Source organism: Octopus bimaculoides, chromosome 20, assembly GCF_001194135.2.
Source record: "Octopus bimaculoides isolate UCB-OBI-ISO-001 chromosome 20, ASM119413v2, whole genome shotgun sequence".
Taxonomy (NCBI): Eukaryota; Metazoa; Mollusca; class Cephalopoda; order Octopoda; family Octopodidae; genus Octopus; species Octopus bimaculoides.
The window spans coordinates 25,505,758-25,517,223 of NC_069000.1; the positions used below are offsets into that span (position 1 = coordinate 25,505,758).

Below are 11,466 nucleotides of genomic sequence, written 5' to 3' on the forward strand. Positions count from 1 at the left end.
ATATATATATATATATATATATACATATACGACGGGCTTCTTTCAGTTTCCGTCTACCAAATCCACTCACAAGGCTTTGGTTAGCACGAGGCTATAGTAGAAGACACTTGCCCAATATTTCACGCAGTGGGACTGAACCCGGAACCATGTGGTTGGTAAGCACGCTACTTACCACACAGCCACTCCTGCGCCTATAATTTAAGAGCAATTTGAAAGGGAATGAAAAATAAAAGTAACAAGGTAAAAGTTTTTATTTTTCATTCCCTTTGAAATTGCTCTCAAATGTGGTTTTGGTCGTTTTGACTGCTTCTTCTAGCGTGTAAAATTACCTGTTTAAGGTAGTTTCTCTTGTGTTTAAATGTACACTATTTTATATTGAGAATATGTTGTCTGTTGACTTTTTATACATGCAAGGCCACTGGTAGGGAAATTTCTAAAAATATTCGCTACGCTATATATTTTACACACACACACACACACACACACACACACACACACACACACACACACACACACACACACACACACACACATATATATATACATACATATACATATATATGTGAGTGTTTGTGTGTGTGTGTGTGTGTGTGTGTGTGTGTGTGTAGTTTTGATTACACGGAATTGATAAAGAATTCACATGTCAAAGTGAAGCACACGACAAATTGACTAGATAGAATGGAGCAAAAGTGATTGTTAAATCATCCAGAGTACATAAAAGTTGAAGAGAAGTTCACTACTGTCAGTTAATCCACAACTTCAATAGTAGCTAAAAATATTCAACGACGTATATATATATATATATATATATATGTATTACCTGTAAGAAGTCCGCCGGCAATCGCAATCAAAAGAGTTATACAAAGTGCAGCCATCTGGAATCCTCCTTGTTGAACAGCTGTTCTATAATCGGAGCTGGCTGTATTTTCTCGGATTATATAGATGGCATCCATGCTGGGAAATATATTATATACATACAGATTAATGAATACAAGTATACATCATGCTGCCGATTTCTAAAACAAATAAAATAGTGCTATATATGATTATAACTGTCTAGAAATTTTAAGAACCTTAATTCATTTTCGCGCATGCAAACAAAATACACACGGACATACAGATACACGCACACAAAGACACAGACACACACACACACACATATGCACACGCACATATTCAATATATTAGCACATACCGAGTTTTACCTGTCTTCTGCGGACGAAAACTGTTATAAGGAAGCTTAATATTCCAGCAACCACACTCACATAAGAAATAATAAATGTACTCGTCGAATCTTGTTTGCTATCCTCAGACTCTTTCGCTTAGACTTGGAACTTTTATATCGAAGCACCCCGTATCTTTATTTGTGCACATAAGAGAAAGTCCTCCGCTATTCATATTTGGTTTGCTCTTACTTTCTGGAGTAAAACGTTATTGCTATATTGTGAACTTTGATGGACCAATTTCATAATTTCATAACGCACTCAGGATTTGTTTTAATTCTTAGTACAATTTTTGCTCATCATGTCTCGTACACATAAATGAATATCGCCAGATTCCGATTATAAAAGGGGTAAAAAAAAAGTGGAAACATTAGAACTTGTACTCTCAATACTAAAAACGCCGAAATGAATCAATCTGACAAAAAAAAAAACAACAAAAAAAAAATTTGCACGGAAATGAATTGTATGTAACACTTGGGAGCTAATACACGTTCGCAGACAAATCATGGTGAACATGGAAAAAATCTAAGTTTTGATATAGATAGTGCAGCGTTATTCGTCACTCTCTCAAGGCGTTATCCCACAAAGTACGTTAAATTTATTTAATCAATTAAAAGATGCCGAAAAAGTTGTTTATGTGCTTGTTGCTTCTCTTGGATGGTTTGGAAGGGACAAGAAACGATGTAATTTTCATTGCGTTCAGACAAGAGGGAAATCGCACGTTCTGATAACGGGGCTGTATCGAGATTTCCAGTAAAATTGAAAGATATTATAAAAAGAGGCAGCGATCCACCAAACCTAATTTTTAATGTAAAGTAATATTAGCAAAATTGACAATTTTCTAAAACTTTTTTTTAACCTCTAAAACTTTTTTCTGAGAAGTACAAAGGCATCAAGCATCACAAGATCGACTCGCTTCGTTGTTAGGGGTAAATGCCATTGGGCAGTTGAAATTTAAACCATTGCTTGTTTGTTATTCTCATTCTTCGAAAGCAATGACAAATGTCTCCATATCTAATCTGTTAAATGAAAATTAAACAGAAAATCTTGAGTTACCCTGGATTCCTTTGCTAAATCGTTTATTGAATACATCTGTCTGTTTGTCAAGCATTACTACGTGAAGAATAATTTTTAATCCAACGCACTTCTGCTTTTAGAAAATGTTTCTGCACATAAATCTCAATTCACATAAATCTCAATTCACGCAAATCTCAATTCACTCCAGATTTGCGTATTCACTATAACAAAAATAAGATATGTATGTAACTTACAGATTATTGTTGTGTTTCTCGGTTGTAGCTGCAACTACTGCAGCAATAATACCAGCTGCAATACCTGGCATTCCATGTAAATTGTTCACACCACAAGTATCATGTATTTTCAAATACTTAAGCAAGAAAGGCTGCAATGGAAAAATAGAAGTAATGAAAAGCAATGAAATAGAATGTATGCGTATATGGTTGGCTCTAGCTCGTATCCGAGCATTGGGTTCTTCAGTTTTCATCCAGTCTCCTTTCGGTTGGTGTTTGTGCCGAAAGTGACTCTGGAGTCCAAGTCGGTGGTGAAAGAGTCGTGGGAAGAACTGGCACGGAATGGTCGGTTCAGGTCGAGGATGTTGGAGACACTCCTTTCTTCTCCTTGCGTTTTGCCTCCTCATTCTGTGACAACCTATTCCCATGAGGATAGCTGGATGTTAGCTTGAGCAATGGTCCTTTTCAGCTGGTCTCTAAAACGGATTTTCGGACCTCCACTAGGTCTTCTCCGTAGAGTATGATCCTTGCAAGACGAGAGGGCTCCATACGCTGGACGTGACTCGCCCAGCGGAGACGATGGTGTAGAGTGGTGGCTTCGACACTTGGCAGTGAGGTGCAGCGAAGAACCTCATTGTTGGTAACGTGATCTTCCCATTGTATGTTGAGAATCTGCCGTAGCTTCGATTGCTGGAAGCATTCAAGGCGCTTGAAGTCACGGTGGTACGACGTCCAAGTCTCACAAACGTGGAGTAGAGTTGACAGGACAATGATCTTTGTCCGGATGGTCAGCGCGTGATTGAAGAATATATGTTGGCTGAGTCTGCCGAAGGCGAAGTGGGCCTTCCCTGTCCGGTTCTCCACGTCCATTTCACACGTGGGGGTCTTCGAAAGGATACTTCCAAGGTATGTGAAGTGTTCAACTTCTTCTGGGGCTGGCCGTTGAGGTTAATGTTTGTAGGTGGACTGTTCTGGCCTGGTGCAGGTTGGATCAGTGTCTTGGTCTTTAATGTGTTTACGTGCCTCCCGAAGCGATTGTAAGCCGCGTTGTAAAGATCGTCCTTTGTACCGCTCGGAGTGGCATTGTCGTCGGCATACTACATCCCAAGGAGTGAGATAGCGGAGGTCCTCGTCTTTGCACGGAGGCGTGCGAGATTGAAGAATCCGCCATCTAAGCGATAGCGCATGTTGATGGCAGGCGAGTCTAGTTGGATTTTGTTGAACATGCGGCCATGTACAAAGAGAAAAAGGTTGGTGTCAGGACGCATCCTTGCTTAAGACCCTCAGTGATGGGAAAGGGTCTGTGAGGGCATTTTGATGGCATACCCTACCCACCACACCGTCATGGATGGAGCGAACCAAGGCAATGAAGTCCTCCGGATATCCAAACAGGGCAAGGACGGATCACATTGCAGGATGGGGGACCTTTAGATCCCAGAAGATGAACGTTGCAGGCTGTTGTTGTTCCTGACACTTCTCCTGGAGTTGATGGGCAGAAAAGATCATGTCGATTATGCCTCGAGAGGGTCGAAAGCCACACTAAGTCTCAGGAAACACGTCTTCCGCTAGGATGAAGAGGTGATTGAGTAGGATACGGGCGAAGATCTTACTTGCAATACTCAGGAGTGAGATGCCCCCATAGTTGTTGCAATCCTCTCAGTCTCCCTTCTTGCAGATGATGATGATAGTTGCATCGCGGAAGTCGTTCGTGGAGGTGGGGTCTTGCTTTCCCAGATATTGAGGATAAGGAGCATCCGATGATTTCTCAGCTCAGGACCTCCGTGTGTGAAAAACTTAACGGGATGTTGTCTGGTCCTGGAGCTTTCCTCGGCTTCACGCGTGCAAGTGCCTTGTTTAACTCATGGCGTGAGGGCGGCAGAGAATCCAATGGCGGATGGGGAGCTGTGGGGTGTTTTGGAGGAGATTGTCAGGAGTGCATGAGTGGTCGTTAAGTAGGCACTCGAAATGGGACTTCCAGCGATTGAGGATTCCCTGGATGTTATTTATCGTAGAGCCAGCTGCGTTCTTCAGGTTTCCCACTGATGACCTTGTGGGGCCGAAGATCTCCTTGGTTGCATCATAAAAGCGGCGCAAGTCTCGTTGGTCTGCATAGTTTTGCTTCTCCTCTGCCACCAGATGTTCTGAGCTTCTCGAATTCCCCGCTGGCATTCCGCTGATGCTTACTGGAGTTTTCGTTTGTTCTCTGCAGTGGCATGGTTCTCGAGGGCTAGGCGCGTTCGCAATTTGGCTTCAATAAGACGGGAGATGTTTTACCATTCTCGTCAAACCAGTCCTGGTCCTTCTTCCGGGCAAAGCCGATGGGCTCCTCGGCAGCAGCGGTCATGGCTTCACGAATGCTGGTCCAGCGATCCTCAATGAAAGTTGTCTATGGGAGGTCTATCAGGTGTCTCTCAATGGATTCCCTGAAGTCTTGGGATGCCTGTGAGTTCCGGAGATTGGTGCAGTCGAAGCGTCGGCAAAGGGATGCTTGCTGAGACCCGCTTTGGTGGGCAGAGGATCTTGACGTCAAGGCGAGAAATAAGAAGGCGGTGATCCATCCAGCAGTCATCTGCATCAGGCATGGAGCGGGTAATGCGTACGTTTCGTCTGTCCCTGGGTCTTGTCAGAACGTAGTCGAGGATGTGCCAATGTTTAGACCGTAGGTGTTTCCAGGTTGTTTTTTTGTCAAGTAAGGAGGCGAAATAGGGTGTTGGTAATGACGAGTTCATGCTCAGCGCAAAGGCCCAGGAGGAGCTAGCCATTGGCTTTGCATTTCCCAATGCCGTGGTGGTCAAGAATGCCATTCCACAGACAAAGGCCACTGCCGACTCTGCCGACTCTGCCGTTAAAGTTCCCCAACACGACGAATTTGTCATGCGCGGGGACTGTCTGCATGGTGCGGTCCAACAGATTGTAGAACGAAGCTTTGAAGTCGTCTTCAGATGTGAGGGTAAGGGCATACACAGAGATCAGCGTAAGGAATCTGTCTCCAATGAACGGGATCCGAACAGTCATCATGCGCTCACTGACGGCAGTTGGGACGAGTCTGTGATGGTCCACGAGTTGCGTTTTGATGGCAAGGCCAATTCCATGGATGTGTAGTTCGTTAGGATTCTTCCCCTTCCAAAAGATATATTTGGAGCCAGCTTCTCTGATGCTGCCTTCTCCGGGAAGCCTAGACTCGCTCACGGCTGCCACTTCGATGTTGAAGGGGCAAGTTCCTTGCAAACGAGGGTTCTACGTTGCTCTGGTCGATTAATGTCGCCCTTGTCAGAGAGAGTGCGGATGTTCCAGTTCCCGAAAGTGAGAGGTTGCAGAGCAGAGGATTTAGTAGAGTTCTGACCGCGGTATGCTGGCCAGATCGAGTTGCCGTGTCCGATGTTTATCTCACCTTTTCTAGGGACTTCCCTTGAGGGGTTGGCTGCGGTAATCCTAAAGAGGCCAGCCCAGTCACGAATTAGCTGCGGAACTCCAATCTCACGGCTATTTGGATAAGATAATTCGTCAGTCATACTTCTTTATGAGTCAATAGCCACCATGTATATACGCATGGTCACCCTTTGTCATGGTAGAAGAGCTTGTGTGTTCCAATGATTCTGAGAGTGATACTATCTGGAGATTTAGACTCCTGGTAGGGCCACCCAATAGCGGAGCAAGCGGAGGAGGGTCAGTTTTGGTTTAAAGGCTGCTCGAATTCTTGAAACACCGTATTTTGTTACCACCTCCACATTTTCCCTCCTTTTATTTTCTCTTTCCCTTAATCTGAATAATGTTTTGGTCGCTTAACTCGACTACTATTACATTTCGTTCGCTTCAAAGTCCCTTAGAGGAACACCCTGTAAAAGTCAAATGACCGTGTATATCATTGGATCTACATAGTACTGTAATCGATTGAATGCGAATCAATTAGTTATACGAAACCATGGCATTTAAGGGCCTTACATAACAGAAACATGTATCGGCATCTTATATGCTGGGAAATATTAATTAAAAATGCGTAATTTTTCATTCCCCGTTGTGTTTTTCTGATATACTCTGGAATTTGATACGAAATTCTTAGAAGTGAACACACAATTTACTAATTGAAAGGGAAACAGTTATAATTGTTAGACATACACGGCTTCTGATGTTTCCTACTGGTATTTATGCTTTGCCAAGTTCGGATTACAATAGTATGCTCATAAAATATCTGCATGGATTTTGAAATCCCTAATCCACACACACACACACACACGCACACACACACACACACACACACACACACACACACACACACACACACACACACACACACACACACACACACACACACACACACACACACACACACACCAGATGCGTTACATAAGTTTGAGATTTTTTAGGATAAGCAGCTATAACTGTTGTAGATCATTGTAATTTTAGTATATCATTACTATATATCTAATAAGCTAACCTGCCAACTTTTTTTTTCCAGGTTGAAGGAGACACTCTACTAAACACTGCTTGTCGTAACTGACTAGTTTACAGAATGCAGTCGGGACGTAAAGATGATTTGGAAGTGGTTTGAGCTTGCCTGGCAAAGTTGGTTGCTAGAAGCTTAGCGGGACAAAGAGAAATACCTGTAAAAAGATCGGGTAAACAAACATCTAGCATTTGCATCGAGACAAAAAATACTTGTAATTATGAACAGACGCGCCGCAAGACCATATAAGAGTGAGAGACTGCTTGTTCATGATAGAACATGCTAGAAAGATTCTATGATGCAGAACTTGAGAATATTTCCGCTTTTTGTCACCCGAGCCAATACTGGCCAGCAGGAGTAAAGCTGTTCTACCTGAAAAAGAGTGCAGATTTGTGCGCGATTCACTGATTATAATCAATTTCACGTTCTTAGAAAAAACTTTATGGGGAAAATATTTTGCAGCGATGAGCACTAATGGAATATACAAGATTGACCAGCTGGAAGTAAGTAAACAATTATTAGCTTGCACGTAAGTTGTTTCGAACTTCTTTTCCAAACTATGGCAAGGGTAACACTGCTCACCTTTTAACTAGGGAGGAGCTTGGAAATGTGGTCAAACAAATATGTGCGTGGTTGTTATGTCTCAACGCTACTGCTATCTAGCACCTTCGGATGATCTCTACTCAACCGCTACGCAACTGCTACGCGAATTCTACTCAACACACCTGCCACGGCCAGACTGCCTTTATTTATATGTCTTGGGAGATCCTATTTCTTCGCCTGGGGTCGTCGACGCAACAGTGATGTATGTGAATGTTTATGTGTGAGAAAGTCAGTGTATGTTTATGTATGTATGTATGTATGTATGTATGTATGTATGTATGTATGTATGTATATGTGAGCGCGTGTGTGTGAAAGCTTAATGTTCAGGACTAGATATTCAAATTCAAATTTGGTCTTGCATACACAATTAAAAATGATTATCAAATTTTTTCCAGCTTGGAAAAACATTTCTTCCTGTCAAGCTATCAAAGCAGACCCTTCGTTATCGCTCGATCGGCTAGAAACAACAAGATCAGCTAGAAATGAGATCACACCTTGCCATCTTAAAAACGATAAGACATTATCTAATGTAAGACTACATCAGATAATATCTTACAAACTCAAGAAAGGACGAGATGAATGCTGCTAGAATACATTTATCATATGTAGGCTTACAGGACGAAGCTGACGTGGGATTAAACAACCTCAACAACCACAATTCAATTAGTGCGGCGGTTTGATTCTTAGCGAAACAAGCTACCTATTCTACAGTGTAGAAATTAATACTTGCTGTAAGACACGGTTGAGCAGAATAATGTTTGGTTGTAATAAAATCAACTCAATTTATGGCAAATAAGTATTGAAATTACAGAACCATTTTAACATAATTTGATCTATTGAATTGAGATAATGCGATGCTTGTTGTTGCTGATGTTACTGTGGTGGTAGTGGTGGTGGTGGTGGATAATAGGGAGATAATAATGACAGTGATTTTTAACATGTATAGAAGGTCAAACATTTTTTGAAATGGACGTGGGAAATTTATCGCTGAATCATTTAATGCGTAACTAGTAACCTATTTCATTGACCTTTACATTTTTCGAAGACGAGGAAAGGTAAAAAGCCTTTGGTACTACTTGAACTCAAATCGTAAAATATTGAGGACTAAGATGAACTATTAGCACATACCTTGAGCTAACAATAAGGAATCACTATCTGCAAGCTTTAACCGAACCACTATCTCAACACAGATTAGATCCAAATAGTTCAACTTATTTTTTTATATACATTAAAAAAGTACATAGAAGTAAAGGTCATATCTTTCTAATTTACTTCAGGGGCTTTTTAAACTGAATCAAAAGTAAAACAATATAAAAGATGAGCATGGAAACTCGACGCTATAATACAGTTGTCACATTTCCCTTCATTTAAGCTGTTAATGCTCATTCAAAATGCTTATTTACCACTGAATATTGCATTTAGAATTTTTCGGTCAAGAAGGAAATCAGTATAATTGTCATGTGTTCAAAAGCAAACGAAAAATCTGTAAATCCAAGGTCTTGCGATTACAAAAAGTAAAACATAAAGGATGAATGAACTGAAATGAATGCACATTCAAGTTTAACTGAATTCTTGATTCAGATTCTCATATCTTGCTTGTAAATGTAGAACTTTGTTTCTCATATAAGAAGTCTAAATATGAATAATTGTATTTTTTACCTGTATGTATACAAATCCGACCACAGATAGCAAGCCAACCAAACACCCAGCGATCATAGCTGCATATGGCTGTAAAAGAATATCTGCACATGCACCAACAGCGACGCCACCAGCAAGAGTAGAGTTTTGGATATGAACCTGAGAAAAAGAACGAATCAGAAAGGATCAAGATATGAGTCTAATAAAAGATAAGGTTATTTCTTGCCTCATACCACATAAACTCCTTCACAACATTACCCCCTCTTCTGTGCTGCAGTCTAATAGCTTCTAGTAGTTAATGCTAAACCAGCAGAGTACCTGTTTCTAATTGGTAACTCGGATCATTTGAATTTATACACGTCACCAATGCTTTCAAGAAAAGCCTGATCATCATAAATCTCGTAATTTTTCTCAACAATGTAGTCAGAAAGGATTGTCACTTATCGATGGGTCATTTAGAAACGAGAACATTTGATAAATGGTTTGATGTAACATACTTACACAATATTCGGTTATTTTTTCATAACGACATTTGCACTTTTTGTGCAGTTAAAACGCTCGGTCAGGAGGTTTCTGCTACTGTCATATTTAATGGATAAAATACAGATCTTTCATTCTACGATGATTAATTTCTTTCATTACAAGTTCACCGAAAATTGATAGAGTTTCTGATACGATGACATGACTTCTTATACTCTCTAAAATGACACAAGTCTACCAGAGACATTCGAATATCGTTTTGGGCATGAGAACCATTGCCTATCATAGCAAAGCAATAAGTTGTTTCCTTAGAGCGGTCGACTTTGATAACTTAAGAAATGATGCCATAAACCACTGAACAATAATACAACAAAAGTATATGTTTTAAATAGCTTGTATGACTCTATCTTGAAGTACTTGCTTTATTTTTTCCAACATATGATCTCATATCAGAATAATTACTAAAAGAACAAAAAAACACTGGATAATTTGAACCAACAATTGAACGTCTACGTTGTCACTTGATCCTTTAGATATAGCAGTCAAATCCCCTCTCTAAGGACGGTTATTGTCATGATATTCTAGTGCTATATGTGGCGGTGCAATGATCCAGTGGTTAGGGTAGCGGAGTCGTAGTCGTAGTATCGTGGTTTCGATACCCAGACCGGGCGTTGTGAATGTTTATTGAGCGAAAACTCCTAAAACTCCACGAGGCCCTTGCAGGGGGTTGTGGCGAACTCTGATGCACTCTTTCACTACAACTTTCTCTCACTCTTTCTTTCTGTTTCTGTTGTACCTGTATTTCAAAGGGCCAGCCTTGTCATACTCTGTGTCACGCTGAACCTCACCGAGAACTACGTTAAGGGTACACGTGTCTGTGGAGTGCTCAGCCACTTGCACGTTAATTTCACGAGCAGGCTGTTCCGTTGATCGGATCAACTGGAATCCTCGTCGTCGTAACCGACGGAGTGCCACGAAGTTCTATATACAACATACAAAGGTGGAATTGTCACAGCTGGAATGCCTTAGATCATAAGCCTGCTCTTTACATTCTGAGTACGAATTCCGCTGAGGTGAACTTTGCCTTTCATCATTTCCTTGTTAATAAAATAAAGTACCGGTCAAGTACTGGAGTTGTAATCAACTTGCTTCCTCCACTCAAGACTGCTGGCTTTGTGCCTAAATCAGAAATCATTATAATTGCTGTTATTTTGTCGATTATCGAGTATAAAAGAAAGCAAAAACAAAAACTTTGTTTTTTGATAAGGAAAGGAACTTTAACCATGTTTCACAAAGAAGCAAAAGCGGCAGTCCTGGCCTATGGGTAGCATAATCTATCCTCTATCGGCCGTAATGTGCGTACTATTCGAAGTGGAAGACGGGGCAAGAGAGAAACCGGGTTGGTGTGGTACACAATTGTACAGAGGAGCTCGTAACCATAATATTTGGATATTAGTGTCCCTTGAGAGCTTTTTTGGTTTTGAGAAACTAGGAAAGAAGAAGAAAAAAACAGCTTCATAAACAACAAGAGCAGTGCCATAGGCTGCTGTTCCAACAAAACATCATTCGCATCGCTGGAAATCGCAGACAAGATCGTTCAATCGTCAGTCTTTGAAGCTGACAATGCAGAAGACTCCTTTCAGTAGTACCACCTCATCCCCCTGCGAGGATGGAGAAGCAAATAGAGGTTAAAGAAGAATGAAAGACCATTACAAGATGGGGAGGAAAAGGAAAAATAGAGGAGGCAGACCAGAGAGAGAGAGAGAAAGAGAGAGAGAGAGAGAGAGAGAGAGAGAGAGAGAGAGAGAGAGAGAGAGAGAGAGAGAGA

The 11,466-nt window shown here is 41.1% G+C and overlaps 1 protein-coding gene across 1 annotated transcript in view; it reads right to left on the reverse strand.

Annotated features, from left to right (window-relative positions):
- Positions 1–11,466, reverse strand: part of LOC106868020 (ammonium transporter Rh type B) — a 57,139-nt gene that overhangs the window by 1,794 nt on the left and 43,879 nt on the right. Inside the window, exons 7-9 of the mRNA XM_014913116.2 lie at positions 9,180–9,317; positions 2,495–2,625; positions 821–954 (exon numbers count right to left, since the gene is read on the reverse strand). Coding sequence (XP_014768602.2) covers positions 821–954; positions 2,495–2,625; positions 9,180–9,317 — 403 coding nt within the window. The remainder of the gene's footprint in view (positions 1–820; positions 955–2,494; positions 2,626–9,179; positions 9,318–11,466) is intronic.